The following is a 19,680-nucleotide window of genomic DNA, read 5'->3' as shown; positions in this document are numbered from 1 at the left end:
TACGTTCCTAAGAAACACTTCGTTAAGTGAAACTTCGTTAAGCGAACCGATTATAACAAGTTTAACCCCTGATTTGAACTTCCATTGAGAGTAAGCAAAGCGAGAGTGCATCATAGTACAGTAAAAGGTTTAATGAAAGTAAAAATTATGAAGTTAAACATTTAGGTAGTTTAATTTAAGTCATTATAATGTACACTAATGTATGTATGTACGTAACTTTATAATGTTGATGATCTTAACTTTATGAAGGGAGGGAGAGTGAAACGGGAAATACACTAACCAGCAACCTGTGGAATGTAAACAAAGTGCGCATCATGGTACTGCATACAAAACTTATGTACCACATTTCCACAAGGCTTTCCATTTTATCCATTGTAGAGTCACGAGTTCAGGTGGTTCTTTTAGCTTTCAAGGAAGATGCGGTCTCACCAGCCTTCTTAATAGAGTCTGCTGACTTGACAGTAGATGGAGTCAAGATGGTGGCAAGCAATGTTATTAGTTTTCTGGCCTCTCTCTTGTCTGTGAATAATACCCAGCTTCACTTCAAGAGTAAGACACTTCCTGGTCTTCTTAGGAATGTTAGGCCACATTGCAGGGCGTTTTGGTGGTAAGTTGAACTAGGGAAGATGAGCTGCTGGTGACGCTGTTATGTTTTGACTGGGAAGTGAGTGGTGCGCATGATCTTGATCTTGATCTTGATACTACAGATGACGCAGAATTTCTTCTGAGTCAGGCCTTTGTATCGGCAGCGCCTATGTTGTCCACTAGAGGCTTGATCTTGATCTTTATTCTACAGGTGTCTCAGGATTTCTCCTGAGGCAGGCCTTAGTACCAGCAGCTCCTGGTGTATTCAAAAGCCTGTCAGCTTGCATGATACGGTGGGGCTTTCAAATTTGGAAAAAAATTACCTGGATAAAACTTCGTTAAAGCGAGTTTGGTGTTCGTTAAACGAGCAGATGGTAGTAAAACGAAATCTTCGTTGTAGCAAAATTTCGTTGTGTGAACTTTCATTAAACAGGGGTTGCCTGTGTGTATATATATATATATATATATATATATATATATATATATATATATATATATATATATATACACATACATGTATATACATACAGTAATACTCCGCTTATCGAATGTTCGTCTAACGAATTTCCGGTTTAATGTACTATATAAAGTTAGACCAAAAAAGTCCGCATAACGTACAACCACATCCGTTTTAGCGATCTTTCTGTGTTTGAATTTGCCAGGTGAGGGACCGAACGCGGCAGCTTCGCTGTGATTGGCTGGCTCCCCGCCTCTGTCTCTAGTGTTCCTGGAGCTGGATCCAAGATTCTTCAACAACGTCAGAGCAACCTACTGCCACGAAATGCCATCCATGAACACTTGGAGGGACGGTGACGTGGTTGCTATCAGGTTGCTCTGAGGTTGCTGGGAACACCACCTCTGGAGGTGGTGTTACTTTCTTATATATGTATTTATGTTCACAAAATAACATTTCTATTAGCTTTTTACAAACCTTACCCCCAAGGAAAGGATTGTTTTGTAATGCATAAAGTGAAATCTTACATGGAATACCAAAAAATAAAGCAGAAATGAGATCGGCCACAGACGAGGCAGAGACTCACAGCGACTCAGCTGCTTCTTCTTCTTCTTGTGACTCTTTTAGCTTACGTGTTGCTTTCAACACGATAATAAATTTATGTTTCCACTCTTTTATTGCCTGCTATAATGGATATCATATCTTAGTATTCATATACGCTCATGCCATGAACATATATGAATACTAAGTAGAGTAATTCAATTATCACTCAGTGCCACGGAGTTGAGGTTATCCTCATGGCATGAGCGTATATGAATACTAAGATATGATATCCATTATAGCAGGCAATAAAAGAGTGGAAACATAAATTTAATATCGTGTTGAAAGTAGCACGCAAGCTAAAAGGGTCACAAGAAGAAGAGGCGGCTGAGTCGCCGTCAGTCGCTGCCTCGTCTGTGGCCAATCTCATCTTTGCTTTATTTTTTGGTATTCCATGTAAGATTTCACTTTATGCATTACAAAACAATCCTTTCTTGGGGGAAAGGTTTGTAAAAAGACAATAGATATATATATATATATATATATATATATATATATATATATATATATATATATATTTTTTTTTTTTTTTTTTTTAACCCATGTGGTATGTTGGGGACCAGCCCAGAACACATTCCCCTTATTTCCATTATTTCCTATGGGAAAATTACGTCCGCTTGACGAATTTTCGCTCTACGAACAGCTTTGACACCCGGGGTATCCTGTTCGTTAAGTGGAGTATTGCTGTACTATATATATATATATATATATATATATATATATATATATATATATATATATATATATATATATATATACACACACAGGTAGTCCTCGATTTATACGGTAAATGCGTTCCAGAAGGGACCGTATAAAGTAAAAATCGTATAAAGTAAGGAATAAATACCCAACTCCCTAGACTTTTTTTTTTTTTAGTATAAAAGAGTGGACCTGAGCTTTGTACACTACCTCCAGCCCCTTTCCATCAAGCAGCCACACAGTCCTCATGAGTGTGACTCCCAGCACATCCACTTCGTCCCTTGGTTGAACAGCCTCGCCCTCCAGGGCGAGGCTCAGGGGCGTCCTCGCACCACCACTAGACTTTGAAAGATGTGTTCAAAATTAAATAATCTTTCACTGTACATATACATTTTGCATTAAACACATTTCTATTATGCTTATTAATGCTTTTATTAATAAACTTACAAAGATATAAAAATGACTATAAAAATGGGAAATGTTTAAACACAAAATTATTTTACTAGTACTTTCTTCCTCTATTTTGCTACTTCCTCCTCTGATGTGTCACCATTGTCGTTGTCTGTCTCCGATTCTGTTACTTGACTTGGTGTGTGCGGTCTGAAGAAGCTTGTTATCAATTGCTGTTTTTTCTTTTGTTGTTTTTCTTTGAGAAGAATCTCATAGCACGTCATTTTTTCCATGATCCCTCTGATGACGGCGGTGCTTCTTTCAATATTTGGGTAATTTTCTTCGAGAATTTTCATTGACTGCGCCAACAAGTTCATACACTCAGACAAGATGGCTGCTTTGAGGGCTTGCTGAGGTTGTCCTGATGTGTCTGTTGCTGCTGCTGCTGCTGCTGCTGCTGCCTCTGCCTTCTCCATTATCTTCACTCTCTCTTTTATATATGTACGGTTTGGCAGTTTCTTCCAGTAGAGGCCAGTCTCATCAGTGTTGAAAACTTGCTCTGGGGAATAATTGCCCCAGAGCAATTATTCCCCAGAGTATCCTGCAGCAGCACAGCAGGATACTCTGCTGCAGCTTGAGGATCTGCTGAAGATGCTTCCCCTACCATCTTCAGGTTGTGGAAACCGTACTTCTTCTGGAAGTTGCTGAACCAGCTGTTACTGGCGATGAACGGCTTCTTCTGCCCTTTGATGGTGTCATAGATTGACAGCCTTCGCTTTAATTAGCGCCAAGCTGATGGGCACACGGGTCTTATTTTGGTGCTCAATCCACGTAGCTAGCATCTTCTCCATTCTCTGCATCTCCACAGAATGAGCATAGGACGACTGGCTACCTTTGAGTGGAGGTCCTGCCTTAGCTGATTCTCAGACCTTCGTTGCGTTGCATTTTATGCACCTTACCTTCATTCATGCCTAATGCGGCCTGAATAACATTGTTTCACTGGCCTTTTTCTGCCCTGTCCAAGACTTCCAGCTTTTCCTCCAGTGTACAGTAGAGCCCTACTTAGCGCGAGATCAATTAACGCAAACCGCAATTAGCGCGAGCTATCATCTAACAAAAAAAAAAATTAATTAGCACAAAAGCCTACCTACCTCTGGTTCCCACCACAGCACACTTCTTCCCACATAGTTCCCCAGTCTCCCACGCTGGTCTGCCCACCTCTACCGAGGCGTACACCAAGCACCGTTATTAAGGATTGTGTTCCTTATCCCAGCAGCCTGTACGGGTGAACAGTGAGAGGTGTTTAACCCTTTCCTTCCGGCGCTTAAACTATTTTCCCGTTTGCTATGACGGCTAAAAATGGTAGACCTAGAAATTGTCCGAAGACTGTTTGAATACTAATAATTATTTTCTCTTTGTTATTCTGAATACAATGATGTACTTTGTAGCTCGATGTGACCTCTGAAAGTTCAGTTTATGCCTTATCAAGGATTCCTCCTCCTCCTGCTGTGTGATCCGTCTTCCAGAAACAGCCCGGAGAGCGATGACACCGCGCACTCTCTCTCTCTCTCTCTCTCTCTCTCTCTCTCTCTCTCTCTCTCTCTCTCTCTCTCTCTCTCTCTCTCTCTCTCTCTCTCTCTCTCTCATCTTGTTGGGAAATTGTACACTTCCAGAGAGAGAGAGAGAGAGAGAGAGAGAGAGATTTCATCCTTTCATATCAAGTTTCAGGCAAATAACACTCTCTCTCTCTCTCTCTCTCTCTCTCTCTCTCTCTCTCTCTCTCTCTCTCTCTCTCTCTCTCTCTCTCTCTCTCTCTCTCTCTCTCTCTCTCTCTCTCTCACAAACACACACGCACACGCACACATAATGGGGAAGACTGGCTGGGTGACCAGCAGGCGACCGAGGCAACAACATTATCTCTCTCTCTCTCTCTCTCTCTCTCTCTCTCTCTCTCTCTCTCTCTCTCTCTCTCTCTCTCTCTCTCTCTCTCTCTCTCTCTCTGACAAGTTACCTTCTACCATTTTATTATAAAATCGAAGATAATGAAAAAATTAACATGAAATAATGATAGGTAATATTTTTTTTTTTCACTTTCCGAGTCCTCACTAATGTCTTCGCTTTCTTCAGTTTCTTTTTCTAAATATTCACTGTCACTGTCTTCAAACTCAGAAGCACTGCTAAATACATATGTTCTGTCCTGCTCCATGGTGAGTTATGATCTGAGATCCTTCGCTGTTATCAGGATGTCTCTTCGCACTTATCATGGTGCTTTCCACCCGGCGGGTCGCTGGGGTTGCCAAGTGTCTCCCGGAGAAAGGGAAAATAGCTTAGTTATCGCTAAATTTCCAGAGCTATAGTGACAACACTACATGTGGAAACATGCCAGACACTTCCACTCACCATCTGACTCGAGAAACCGCGCTTGGAGCTCAAAATTGAGGCGCGAAAATTCTTGATTACGGGTATGATCGCAGTCGCTACGGACGCATTGATGCAATCGTATATTTACGATTGCTGGAAGGAAAGGGTTAATTGTCCGTGTCGTGTATACCACAAACGAGTGAGTGATCCTTGTGGCACAGCACCACACGGGTTGAAATAGTGCTACAGTGTTTGGGTGATTTGTGAAGTGATAATGCCTAAGCCACATGCAGGAAAGCGCAAGTCGCTTGACTTTAGTATCAAACAAGAGGTTGTGAAACAAAGAGGAAGGCCAGGGCAATTCTGCAATAGGCCGCACATTAGGCCTCAGTGAATCAACTGTAAGGACAATATGGAAGAAAAAGGATGAAATCAAAGCATCTGTTAAAGCATACAGTACTTCTCAGATTGATTATCGCAAGCGCGCTTGGGATGAGAAACTGACAAAAATGGAGAGATTCCTTGCCCTTTGGATTGAGAGGAAAGAAAAAGAAGGCAGTTCTGTAGATAAACGTCAGAACAAACAACAAGCAAAATGCTTTTATGAAGTGATTTGTCATAAGACAAATGTTCCTGTGGGTAACTTTCATGCCCCCAATGGCTGGCTGTATTGTTTCCTTAAACGCAAGGAAATAAGGAAACTTGGCTACTCAGGTGAAACGGCCAGCGCTGATGCCAACAGCGCTGACAAAAATGGAGAGATTCCTTGCCCTTTGGATTGAGAGAAAAGAAAAAGAAGATAAACGTCAGAACAAACAACAAGCAAAATGCTTTTATGAAGTGATTTGTCGCAAGACAAATGTTCCTGTGGGTAACTTTCATGCCTCCAATGGTTGGCTGTATTGTTTCCTTAAACGCAAGGAAATAAGGAAACTTGGCTACCCAGGTGAAACGGCCAGCGCTGATGCCAATGCAGCAAAGGAATTTCCCAGTATCCTCAAAGAAATTATTGATGAAGGCAAGTTTCATCCTGACTGCATTTACAACATGGATGAGGCTGGTTTAATGTACAAAATGCCTCCCAAGTCAACATTTGTGATAAAACAAATTAATGTTTGGCAAGAGGAAGGAAAGCTGACAAGGCTAGGTTGACTGTTTTATTTTGTTGCAACTTGACTGGATCCCATAAAATGAAACCACTGATCATTCATGCAGCAAAGCATCCAAGGTGCTACAGGCATCTCAAAGATATGAGTCAGGCGCCAGTGTATTGGATGACGACTAAAAATGGTTGGATGAGTTCCTCAACCTGCAGAGCTTGGCTGCTTGATTGTTTTGTCCCTGATGCTCGTTGGAAGTGTGAACAGTTAGACATCCCATTTAATGTGATGCTAATAATGGACAACTGTCCTGCTCATCCCCACTACCTGACTGATTTTCACCCTAACGTTAAAATTGTTTTCCTTCCACCGAAAACCACATCTATTATTGTTCAGCCACTTGATCAAGAGTTCATAGGCAATGTCAAATCTATATGAGGCGTCTAGAGCCAGAGTAACGTAAGCGACACTCCGGCCGAAATGTTAATTTTTATTGCATTGTCTTGCCCCACCTTCCTACTGTGGCGGGAAGCAAAGTAGAAATCATAATAGACACCATGATAGGGTCGAAAATCCTCCCAAATGCAGTTATCTGTAGATCCTTGTATTGCTCTGGAAGCAAGGGGCTGAGCGGCTGGTGCCATAGTGAAGTAAATCCAGCCTAGCAGCCAGCAAGCCAATCACGACCCGCGCTGCGTGTCACGTGACAGCAACCTGCCTCCCACACATCTCAAACCCACAGACGCTCTCCACCACTGAATGGCAATATGTGCTCTTTTTTTATGCTAATACGAAGCTTTCATCCTTATGGGAGACAACAACATGCCCCCTGAGCAGCCAGAACCCTCTAGGAGATGAAAAAGGGTGCGTAATCCTGTAGAGTGGAAGAAAAACTTAGCTAAAAGACGAAGGAATATGGGAGAAGCATACGTGAGCAGGTCTACTGGCCGTCAAGTACAGGCACGGGTAATGAGGCCTCCCTGTGCTGATGGCTGCTATGATAAAATTACGTTGCCCATAGTCACAGTGTTGCACAGGGAATTTTGGGCCATCGCTAATTTTGCACTACAGAAGCACGTGTGTAAAAAGCCTGTCAAGCGTCGCCGCCCTGTGCAAGAACCCAACGAAGCGAGACGGAGGAGTTGCACCCTAGAGTACACACTTGCATACGCTGACCAAACCTACACCATTTGCCAAAATGGTTTCCTTGGCATTTTGGCTGTAAGTGAAACCCGTGTTAGAACAGCCTTGAAAGCTGTCACAACCACAGGTTCTCCAAGGGAAGACAAACGTGGCAAACACAATCCTGTTAATATCATTAGTGATGCACAGCTTGAGAGAGCTATGCAACACATACACAGCTTCCCAAGTGTAACTAGCCACTACACACGAGCTAAGTCTCCCCACATGTGGTACCTTGAGAGTAGCCTAAATAGGATGAAAATGTACAGGCTATACACTGAATGGATGGATTTGGAGTACCCAGGAGAACAAGTTGTGAAGGAAAGCTACTATATCAAAGTTTTCAACACAAAATTTCGACTTGGTTTCACGCCTCCTAGAACAGACACTTGATCCCGGTGTGACCAATACAATGTGCAGCTGATTAGCGCCACAGAAGAGGATAAGGCCAGAATACAGGAAGAGTATGAGGCTCACAAAGATATGGCACGAAGAGGGCAAACATATCTTAAAGGAATTAGCAGCTAATGATGACGGAGATTGCCGTGTCATCTGCTTTGACTTACAGCAAACCCTCCCTGTACCACGCATTTCTACCAACATCGCATATTATAAGAGAAAATTATGGATGTACAACCTCTACATTCACGATTTGAAAGCTAATAAATCAAAGTTCTACGTTTGGGACGAGGTCAATGGGGGACAAGGCAGTGTTGAGATTGTTGCCTGTCTTAATAGGTGGATAGAAGAGGAATATGCTAAAGCTCCATTCCATAAGCTGAAGGTGGTGACAGACAACAGTGGTGGACAAAATAAAAACATTAATGTCATACTTTACTACCTTAAACAAATCCATGATGGTAAATTCAAGATCATTGAGCACCTTTTCTTAGTCCCTGGTCACAGTTACATGCCCTGCGATCGGGCGTTTGGCAACATTGAGAAATGTGTGAGGGTAACTGGTGAAATCTATGACTTTGAAGGATACTGCAGAGCCATTAAAAATGCTATTGCTGCCAGATATACAGTGATAATAATGCAGAGAAATGAGTTCCTGGATGTAGAAAAGCTTAAAAAATTTATCACACTTCGTCGACCTCATCCCCCTTAGGGCTTCCAGGATGCCCGCCGATTCGTGCTGAAAGACAATTTTAGTGAAGGATATCTTGTAGGCATGGACTACAATACCCCACTTGGAAGCGTCCGCCTGATGAAGGGTACTGGTAACTACTAGCAATCTCTCTTCAATCTCGCTGCAGTACATCTTGCCCTAAATACCCACATCCAATTCAACTAAGGAAGGGGAAGGTCAAGCATCTCAAGGATCTGCTGTCCTTCATTCTTGAGCAGTATAGAGGATACCTGCAGCATGTCATCACCGAGCAGGAGCATGCACCTGAGAATGCTGAGCCACACCAGGAGGAGTCGTCTGATGAAGAGGACGTGGACAACACCCTCATGGACTATGACTCGTGAACACTCACTTCCCAATTGATAAAATTGGAACACACTAGCATTGCTTTGATATTCTTTTAATTTATTGCTAATATTGTTGACAATATTAAAATTTTCAGTATGTCATCATTTACTACACTATGACGTATTTCTTTCAAGGTGTGACAACACTGCAACTCTATAAGCACTATCATCATCTTGGACTAGGGTACCTTGATATTTTTGTTATTCTTTCTTATTTAGTTATCCTTCATGATGGACTATTTTTTGAGTGTGTTAGTTGTTTGTTTTCGTTTTCTGGCATTAAAAGGAAAGCTGTTTGTCTACCGTTTATCATTCTCCCCTGTTCTATAGTAAGATGTTCAAATTAGAAAGTAGGCTACGTGCACGAGTGTCGCTTACATTTTTGCTTAATAAAACTAGTACATCAGTCAAGAATGGCTTCGATGGTGATAAAACCCAACAAACTACATGCTGTTGAAACAACCTGACACAAGAACATGTATAAACAATGCATTCATGCTTGAAAAAAAAATAATGCAAGTGTTGTTCATTTTTCACCACAAATAAACCGGACATAAAGAGCATTCAGCCATTAACTTTTCAGGATGCTTTAATTTCACTAAATGTCCAAGTACAGGCCGTAAAGCACATGCAATAACTAACATTTTGAAGCCAAACCCAACTTCCTATATCAATTCATTGAGGAGATATTGCATTCTGAATGTTGCAAAACTTTGATCGCGATTTTCTCCGTTTTCTATTTTCGGCGCTTATGTTACTCTGGCTCTTGTTTATGAGGAACTTAGACTAAAAACTGAATGTGGATCAGAGATCCACCAGATAATCGCGGAAGCAAACGGGGAATACCAGGATGCTGACATCGATGTGAATGAACATCCACCCCTTGAAGTGGAGGAAACAGATCAACTTGTTATCCAATAATACACCAACCCCAAAGCAATTTCTGTCCACCTATATTGGAGGGAATTTACTGTGAGGAATGCAACTGACTTCCTCTTGAAGGCCTGGGATGAGATTAACATGCCTACAGTGCGTCATGCCTGTCATGCTAAGAAGATCAAGAAGTCTCTTACTCTCGAAGTGAAACTGGATGTTATTCACAGACACGAGAGAGGCGAGAAAACTAATAGCATTGCTCGCCACCATCTTGACTCCATCTACTGTCTCTACTATTTTCAAGTCAGCAGACTCTATTAAGAAGGCTGGTGGGACCATATCTTCCTTGCAAGCTAAAAGAACCGCATGAACTCGTGACTCTACAATGGATAAAATGGAAAGCCTTGTGGAAATGTGGTATATAAGTTTTGTATGTGATACAATGATGCGCCCTTTGTTTACATTCCACAGGTTGCTGGTTAGTGTCTTTCCCGTTTCACTCTCCCTCCCTTCATAAATTTAAGATCATCAACATTATAAAGTTACGTACATACACACATTAGTGTACATTATAATGACTTAAATTAAACTGCTTAGATGTTTAACTTCATAATTTTTACTTTCATTAAACCTTTCACTGTACTATGATGCACTCTCGCTTTGTTTACTCTCAATGGAAGTTCAAGTCAGGGGTTAAACTTGTTATAATCGGTTTGCTTAACGAAGGGCTTTTTAGGAACATAACCTGTTTGTTAAGCGGGGGTTGCCTGTACAGGTAACTCAATTTATGGGTGTTTGATTTACGTATTTTTCTTATAACGGGACTGAAAAAATATTATAATTAATTGCGTGATCGGTTTGCTTACACGCGATTTGGCCCAACCGCATTTTCAAACTGAGCGCCAGATGCAATTTCAAACTGCGCGCCAGAGAGTTCCACAGCTGGCCGATAGGTAGGAGCTCCGGGGCCAGATCCAAGAAGCAGGTTGTTGTCTATGTTGGTACAGACAACCTCCATAGTAATCTCCTGCTCACATACCAACATTCTTAAAATAGCATCCACAAAGATTCGTTGCTGTTGGCAGATGGAGGTTGGTAGCCCGCCTTAAAGTGCTCATTGGCTGCCAGGAACTGGATCCAAGAAACTTTAGCAACGTCAGAGCAACCTCCTGCTGCGAAATGGCATCCATGAACACTTGGAGGGACGGTAACGAGGTTGCTCTCAGGTTGCTGGGAACACCACCTCTCCAGTTGATGTTACTGTCTAATATATGCATTTATGTTCACAAAACAACATTTCTACTAGCTTTTTACAAACCTTGCCCCAAGAAAAGATTGTTTTGTAATGTATAAAGTGAAATCTTACATGGAATACCAAAAAATAAAGCAGAGATGAGATTGGCCACAGACGAGGCGGAGACTCGCGGCGACTCGGCCGCTTCTTCTTGTGACCCTTTTAGCTTGCGTGTTGCTTTCACCACGATATTTGTTTCCACTCCTCTATTGCCTGCTATAATGGATATCATATCTTAGTATTCATATACGCTCATGCCATGAGAATAACCTCGACTCCGTGGCACTGAGTGATAGTGAATTACTGATGAAATGCCGCTTCCTTTGGCATGAATTACTTGCTTTGGAACTTCATCTGGCAGTGTTGAACTCAGTGGGGCATGCAATTTTCATTCATACCCAGATTTTGCTTCACTTACTGACTATATGCACACCAAAGCAAATATTAAGAACATAAGAAAACATAAATATCGTGGTGAAAGCAACATGCAAGCTGAAAGGATCACAAGAAGAAGAAGAAGCGGCCAAGTCGCTGCGAGTCTCTGCCTCGTCTGTGGCTGATCTCATCTCTGCTTTATTTTTTGGTATTCCATATAAGATTTCACTTTATGCATTACAAAACAATCTTTTCTTGGGGCCAAGGTTTGTAAAAAGCTAACAGAAATGTTGTTTTGTGAACAACCGTCCCTCTAAGCATTCATGGATGTCATTTCGCGGCAGGAGGTTGCTCTGACGTTAAAGTTTCTTGGATCCAGCTCCCGCTCTTCTCGTGCCTCATTTGCAGTCTGCCAGCACTGAGTACAGACGAAATCTCTTCAATCTGCCTATAATTCACCAAGATGGCCCCAAAACGTCCTTCATCTTGTTCTGCATATGGGGTTATTTTTGATAAGTGGATTTTTGATAAAGTGGCAAAGCTCAGAGGAAGAGTGACTGACTGTGGTGTGAGTGGTAAAGGCAGTGACGCAGTGAGTGTTTTGTTTACGTATTCTTTGTTTTGTTGTTTTCTCTTATTATTTTTTGCTTTCTTTTATTATTTCTTGCTTTTCCCTTTACTTTAAATACACTTCTAGTATTTATAATGGTAAATAATAAAAACATGTTAATTTAGCCAAATAAATAGAGTATTTTGTACAAGTTTTTTTGGACCACATCCTCCCTATTATCTATTGTTTCTTATGAGAATTACATGTTTGTTTTACGCGAATTTTGATATACGCGATGCCTCTTGGAACGCATCTATCGCATAAATCGAGTTACCTATATATATATATATATATATATATATATATATATATATATATATATATATATATATATATATACAGTAAGGTCCCGGGTTACGTCGGTCTCGAGTTACGTCAAACTCACACTTACGTCAGTCCACTATAAGGCAATTTAAGATTTAAAAAATTGAAAATTTATAAATCATAAAGCGCGGGGTTTATTGTTATTGTTGGCCGCCAGGCGTCACTAGTGGTTATCCGCCACACTGCCCACCTCACGCTTGAATACAATAACACTACGTACCTCAGTTCCACCACACCGTCGCCCCTGGCAAGAGTGTTCCTACATCTGCGTTTGCTGACTATCTTAGTATATTGCTCAATGGCACCAAAAAGAAAACTCCTGAGTGGTAGCAGTGATGCTAAGAAAAGGAAAACCATTACGCTACAAGAAAAAGTGGACATAATTAAAAGACATGAGAAGGGAGGCAGCAGCTGTGTATAAGGGAGTGAAGAAAAAAATGGGAAGCCCGTTACCATGACAACGGGGAGGTTGACGACCTTGAGGCCTCGCGCACCTATCACAACAATAACAACTCCGGAGCCTTCGTCTGGTAAGTTGAACTAAGGAAGATGAGCTGCTGGTGACGCTGTTATGTTTTGACTGGGCAGTGAGTGGTGCGTGTGATCTTGATCTTGATCTTGATGCTAAAGGTGACACAGAATTTCTTCTGAGTCAGGCCTTTGTATCGGCAGAGCCTGTGTTGTCCACGAGAGGCTTGATCTTGATCTTTATTCTACAGGTGTCTCAGGATTTCTCCTGAGGCAGGCCTTAGTACCAGCAGCTCCTGATGTATTCAAAAGCCTGTCAGCTTGCATGATACAGTAGGGCTTTCAAATTTGGAAAAAAATTACCTGGATAAAACTTCGTTAAAGCGAGTTTGGTGTTCGTTAAACGAGCAGATGGTAGTAAAATGAAACCTTCGTTATAGCGAAATTTCGTTGTGTGAACCTTCGTTAAACGGGGGTTGCCTGTATATATATATATATATATATATATATATATATATATATATATATATATATATATATATATATATATATATATATATATGCCTGGTAGCACAGACAGCCAAAAATGGCCAAAAGTAATGCTATAGAGTGTGGACTGTTTGTCATCTTTATTTAATTATTCATTTATTTTATGCTTTCCAAAATCTCTGGTGTGGAAGTATGGACATAAAATTTTGCCTTTCCGTACCTTTCTGTACCTGTTACTTCTGCACTTTTGAAAAATTTTCCTCACTTCTGACTTCTGCACTTCATTTGGTGGTCTGCAAGTACAGAGGAGTGCAGGTGCAGACCAAGGTATGGAAGTGCCCAGCTCTGAGTAGTACCTATCATGCAGGACACAGGAATAATACAGTACCTTTCATACAGGACACTCTATGGGGCCGCCTGGACACGCTGGTGGTAGATACTCCCCCAGGAACTAGTGATGAGCACCTCACTATTGTCCGTCTGCTGGCAACGACTCGGCCTAGTGGTGCTTTGATACTCACTTCCCCACAGCAGCTAGCAGCAGGTGTGTTGAGTTTACTGATTGATTGATGGTAGATATTAATTGATTTTTATGGTCTCACAGCAATGGGATCATATTGGACTGAGTGCCCAATATGAATACAGAGATGGTCGGTCGTGTAATATATTTTTTCTTATGTAAGAGCCACCAACAACAAAAATTTAAAAAAGGCGTACTTGAGTGCCAGTATCCAAAGTGAAGTTTGAGTTCTCTAGTTCTCTCTGTAGATTTTACTTTTAGTTAATTTTAAATTTAATAGTTAATACTTAGAAAATATAATTATTGACAAGGACAGCCTCTGATTATGACACATACTTTTCAAGTATGTCATTACCTGATAAGAAAAATTCAGTGTATCACCTGAAAGTAATACATTATGTTAGTTTCCCTTAACATTTCTTTCAGGTGTGGTGAGCAGGGAGATTAGATTCTGTCAGAAGATGAACATTCCTGTTCTGGGGATCATTGAGAATATGTCAGGCTTCTGTTGTCCCTGTTGTTTGGTGAGTTGAGGCTAACAGTGTACAAGAAAAAATGTATATGATCTTGTGGTGTTTGTATGATGACTTACACTTGCTCTTGTACTGATGTGTTGATGTTGCAATCTATATACAGTATGTGCGGAAAATCCTATGTCGCCTGAAAAAACACTGTGGTTTGCTGAGAGAATGATAGATAAACAAAAACAAACACTGAACCAATTAGTATTTAGTTGCATTCCCCTTCATGTTTACAATATCCTGAAGACATTTGTGGACACTGGATGCAAGGTCTTGCAGGTAAGTTTGTGAAAAACTGGCCCACAGTTGCTTGATTGCAGTCTCAAGTTTCCGTACTGATGACATATCCATATCACGCAGCTCTCTTCATGTACGCTCATAAAATTTCTGTAGGAGTGATATCTGGACTATTGTCAGGCCAATCACCAATGAAGGGAACCTCACAGTCAGTCAGCCACTGCTTTGATAGATTTAGCAACATATGCAGGAGTAGAATCCTGCAAAGGAATCAAACAAAACATCAATCAAAAGCTCTAAATAGTTGTAATGGTTCGCTTTAACAATAGCAGGAAGAATAACTAAATTACCATTACCATAAAGCAGTCCCAAACCACAAGTGATACTGGGTGCTTCACAAACTTGGAGGTGTACTTAGGATCCAAGGGATCACTGCCTGGCTTGTATTTACCTAGTTGTATCGTATAGGATTCGAACAGGGCTCATAGTGTCCTGTCTCCATGTCTCCATTTATCCAATTTTTCTTTAAAGTTATGCACATTATGTGCTGTAACAACTTCATCACTCAATGCATTCCCCTTTTCCATCATTCTATGGGGAAAACTGTATTTTCCAATATCCTTCACACACTGCCTCATCCTAATCTTCTTTATATGTCCTTCTATCTTCTTCTGTCACCAGCACCAGGTCTTCCTTTTCTATCTTTTCAATACCATTGACTATCTTGTACATTGTTATTAGGTCTCCTCGTTCTTTTCGATCTTGTAAGGTTGGCTGTCCCATTTCCTTCAGCCTTTCTTCATATGTTAGGTCTTTTAATTCCGGCACCATCTTTGTAGCAATCTTCTGAGTCCATTCTAATCTTCTTAAATCTTTTTTAGAGCTTTTTTAGAGACCACACCACTGCCACTGCTGCATATTCCAGCTTTGGATGTATCATGCTTATGATAATTCTTTTGATCATATCTTTGTCCATGAATTGAAATGCCACTCTTATATTAGTCAACATTTTATATGCTAATCCAAATATCTTACATATGTGTTTTTTGGGGTTCAAATTTTCCTGTTATAATCACTCCCAGATCTTTTTCCTCTTTAGTCTTCATAATTTGTTCCTCTCCCATCAGATAGTTCCATACCGGTCTTCTCTTACTCTTTCCTAGTTCCATTACATGATCTTTCTTGGCACTAAACTCTCCAATTTCCACTTTTTACTACACTCATAGATTTTGTTTATATCTTCCTGTAACAGCAAATAGTCCTCCCGGATTTTGTTTGCTTTTAGCAGCTTTGCATCAGCAAACAAATTAATGTAATTGTTTACCCCATTGTGAATGTTGTTTACATAAATCTGGAATGTAAAGGGAGCTAACACTGACCCTTGTGGCAATCCATTTGTTACTTTATCCTAAGATGAGTATGTATCTCTGATCACAGTAGTGGTAGACTCTTGATGATGGTATCCCAGTAATAGTGAAAGCTGGCTCATCACTCCAGAGCACCATCTTCCATTGCTCCTTACAAAATTTTACTCTCTTCTCCTTTTGCAGTGCAGTTAACAGGGGTTTCTTGCAGACACAGTAACATTTGTAGCCCAAGTCATTGCACAGAATGTCCTGCACACTCCTCACAGACACATGTTTCAGTAACTGTTTTTTTTCTTTGATTTCCCGTGCTGTCAGCCTTGGTTCTTTAGCAACCTGCCTGGAGATAAGTGCACAGGTTTTTAAAGTGGTCTTACGAGGCCTAACAGCCTTGGGAAGTGGAGCGAGTGCAGAAGGTTCTCCCGCTTCCTTGAAACACTTTACCAAGCGCTGTGTTGTTCTCAGCTTAACACCTATTTGAATGGAAATAAATGGGAGATTGTGACCAGCCTTGTATAAAAAGAACACCTCCTTCTGTTTGTCCTTACTTGTAGTTAATTTGGGCATGTTGAGAGGGTGAGAGGAAGCAAAATAATAATGCAATCAGCCTATGCCTGGCACATCAGATGTGCAATCCATCTCCTCTCTTAAGCAGCTGAACAGCTACTGAGGTGACTCAGACACTGGTGACTGTATTTAAGGGAGCAAAAGTTGTGGTCCCAGGAAGGTAATTGTGACCCTCCTCTACTTACTGCAAAAAGAAATTGTTTGCCGCATGGCGTCAGGACTTTCCAAACATACTGTATAGTGATGTTTAAATTTTTCCTTTTACAGTTCTGGATAGTTTTCATTGCACTAAATTTGTATCAGTATCATGATGATATTGATAATGATGAAAGCAATATGAAGACAGGTTTCATGTGAACCATTGTCATTTTATCACAGCTTGTCAGTCTGCACGGTTAGATAAATATTGCTTGTCATTTTTTTTTTTTTTTCTTCTTCTTCTTCTTTCGATACAGCAATTTTTCATACCCTCAGGAAGTAAGTGAGGTGTTTCCTGGTGGGGCAGGAGCACACTTGGCAGAAAAGTATGGAGTGTCCTTGCTTGGTGCTGTGCCCCTGGATTTGGGTGTGGCTGAGGCAGGGGTGAATTGTGGATGGAGAGACTCTCCTGTGGCTCAGGCAGTTGGGGATGTAGTGGCCAAGATCAAAGAAAAGTTATAGTTTCAAGCAATTCACCATGAGGAGTGGCCATCCAAGTACAAAGGTACTTATTTTTTAGGAAACTTCATACATGAATTAATCCTCCCACTTGTAGTGTGATACTTCTCAGTAATGTGTAGTTTTGTCTTCTTAGTTTAGTTTAATGATGTTTATATATGAATTTTAGATTTTTATTGGCTATACCCACATACATATCTACATCTGACATTTGTTCCCTAAAAACTTTTCATACAATAAATGGCCACATGAGAAGTTTCCACACATTTTGGTCTGTATTCCCTCTCTCGCCCTTTATTCTCCCATTTCATTGAAGGTTACCCATCATTTCGCACTCTGCATCCATTGTATCCATATATGATACTCCCAAACTCATCTCACTGTGTTATTCAGTCATTTGGCCAAACTTTAATTTTCTTGAATTGTTGTCTATTACTTTTAGAACTGATAACCACTTTGAAGGGTGTATCTGAGGCAAGGCATCATGCTTCGTAAGAATAAAGACTTATTCCTTGCTTTGTCCCTTTAGTAAGAGAAATAATGTTATCATCTGTTGCATTAACACATTAGCTGCTCATCAGATCCAGGTGCCATTGTTGTACATCAACATAATACATTACCACCAAGAAAATGAATATTACATAGTTTTTGTAGTCAGGAAAGGCCTCAATACATGAAATAAAAAGAGCAGATTTTTTGGAAAAACTATCAGTAATTTTGAGGAAATATGTCTAAGGACATCTATAAACAAAATTAGTACAAACTTATTATTACAAATTCTATATTCCTAACATTAAATGTACATGTGCAATTCATATTTAAAATTAATTAGAATTATAGAAGTGACAGCCAAAGGGAAGAGAGCCATCTGTTTCGATAGGGTTAGGAGTAAGGAGGTCAGAGACATTTAGAAACTTGGCAAAAATCCTGAATTGGTTTGGTCATGAAGAAAGTCAGTTTGCGCTACCCTAAGCAGACAATATTAGCTTCGAAACCTTCAGACTAGAATAGGACAACGAAAGTTTTAGCAGTAGTGTAAAATTGTAGGTATCTGCTATATATCACTTTGGTTTCTCAGCATGGAGTACTGTAAGTGAAGGAAGGTTAGGACAGCTCAGTGTGCCTACTGGTGGGTTTACACACTAGGGGATGTCAAGTTATTGTGCCTTAATTTTTTTTTTTTTTTTTTTTTTTACACAAGTTATCAAAATCGTTGTCATTAAGTAGTTAGTAATTCCTCTAGCCTCTCAAGGAGTATATATAAAAAAAAAAGATTGCAAACTAGCTTTTTATTTTTTCCATGAGAAAGGGGGAAGTCAGGTCACCAGGCAGGCATGCATGTGCAAATTGACTCACTTTTCATCTGGTCACTACAGTGGAAGTACACACTGACACTTCCTCATCTTACTGTGTGTTGTACAGCCAGACCAAGGAAAAAGTCTCTCCATCCAATGACATTCAATAAATGTCGAGCTTGGGGCGATAACTGAAATAAAATGCTGTCTCATCTTATGTTTCTTCTCACCTCTCACCATGTTAGATTGGGTATCTTGAGAGAACATAAGAGTAAATATTATATAAATTACCAGTCTCATTTTCACTTTTATAACCAGCACTTTTACTGTATTTAATTAACTTATGACATAATCACCTGCAGAAATCTTTGTCTTTTGTGTCCTCCTCCCTTTTTCTCAGCTAAATCATGCATTAGATTGAATAGAGAAATGTTATTTCGTTTTCCTTAATAAAGTAATGAGGGATAAGACACCGTGGCACGGATTATCAGCCTCACCCTGTGTGTCAGTACAATCTAGTTTTATTACAGCCTAGTAATGCCCTACCCTGGTTGGTGCACTATCCTCCAAGGGTATTTTATGGAGTGTGCTTATTTGTTGAGACTGAACATGTTTATCTTCAACCATTTGACACCGAAGCATAGTAACGATGGATTCATTGACAAGTTATGTTATTTAGTTTTGTAGGAAAATAGATGGCAGTGACTAACACTGACATATGTACTATCAAAACCGTTAGCGGACTTCAACATACCTCGGTTATAGTGGAAAACATATTGCATAGTTTTCTCTGGCGCGCACAACACTGGAAAGGTACAGGCAGGGAAATTTGGACTTTCCTCGTCATTTCCACTCTCTGTTTATGTGTTATGGGACTTAACACAGGACATAACACATAGACCCACCTTGCTCACAGACCCTCCAGTACTCCATATATATATATATATATATATATATATATATATATATATATATATATATATATATATATATATATATATATATATATATATATATATATATATATATACAGTAAGGTCCCGAGTTACGTCAGAGTTACGTTCCTGAAACATGACGTAAGTCGATTTTGTACGTAACTCGAGTTTTTGTACTTTCAAAGCATATTATCGAGTTTTCAACTAATCATTTTTTATGGTTATTCAGGTAAGTAAAAGGTTATATTGTTATATTGGTATATTATTTACAACTATGTAGGAATATGAAACACAAGCT

The 19,680-nt window shown here is 40.1% G+C and overlaps 1 protein-coding gene across 4 annotated transcripts in view; it reads left to right on the top strand.

The window, feature by feature from the left end:
- LOC123514693 (cytosolic Fe-S cluster assembly factor NUBP2 homolog) overlaps positions 1 to 18,958 on the top strand; it is a 44,623-nt gene extending 25,665 nt beyond the window's left edge. For all 4 annotated transcript variants that reach the window (XM_045272749.1, XM_045272746.1, XM_045272747.1 and 1 more), the window contains 3 exons: positions 13,686 to 13,830; positions 14,233 to 14,330; positions 16,970 to 18,958. In XM_045272749.1, coding sequence (XP_045128684.1) covers positions 13,686 to 13,830; positions 14,233 to 14,330; positions 16,970 to 17,155 — 429 coding nt within the window. In that variant the 3' untranslated portion in view covers positions 17,156 to 18,958. The remainder of the gene's footprint in view (positions 1 to 13,685; positions 13,831 to 14,232; positions 14,331 to 16,969) is intronic.
- Positions 18,959 to 19,680: the final 722 nt, after the last annotated feature.

Source organism: Portunus trituberculatus, chromosome 38, assembly GCF_017591435.1.
Source record: "Portunus trituberculatus isolate SZX2019 chromosome 38, ASM1759143v1, whole genome shotgun sequence".
Taxonomy (NCBI): Eukaryota; Metazoa; Arthropoda; class Malacostraca; order Decapoda; family Portunidae; genus Portunus; species Portunus trituberculatus.
This window is presented reverse-complemented; position numbering and strand designations above follow the sequence as displayed.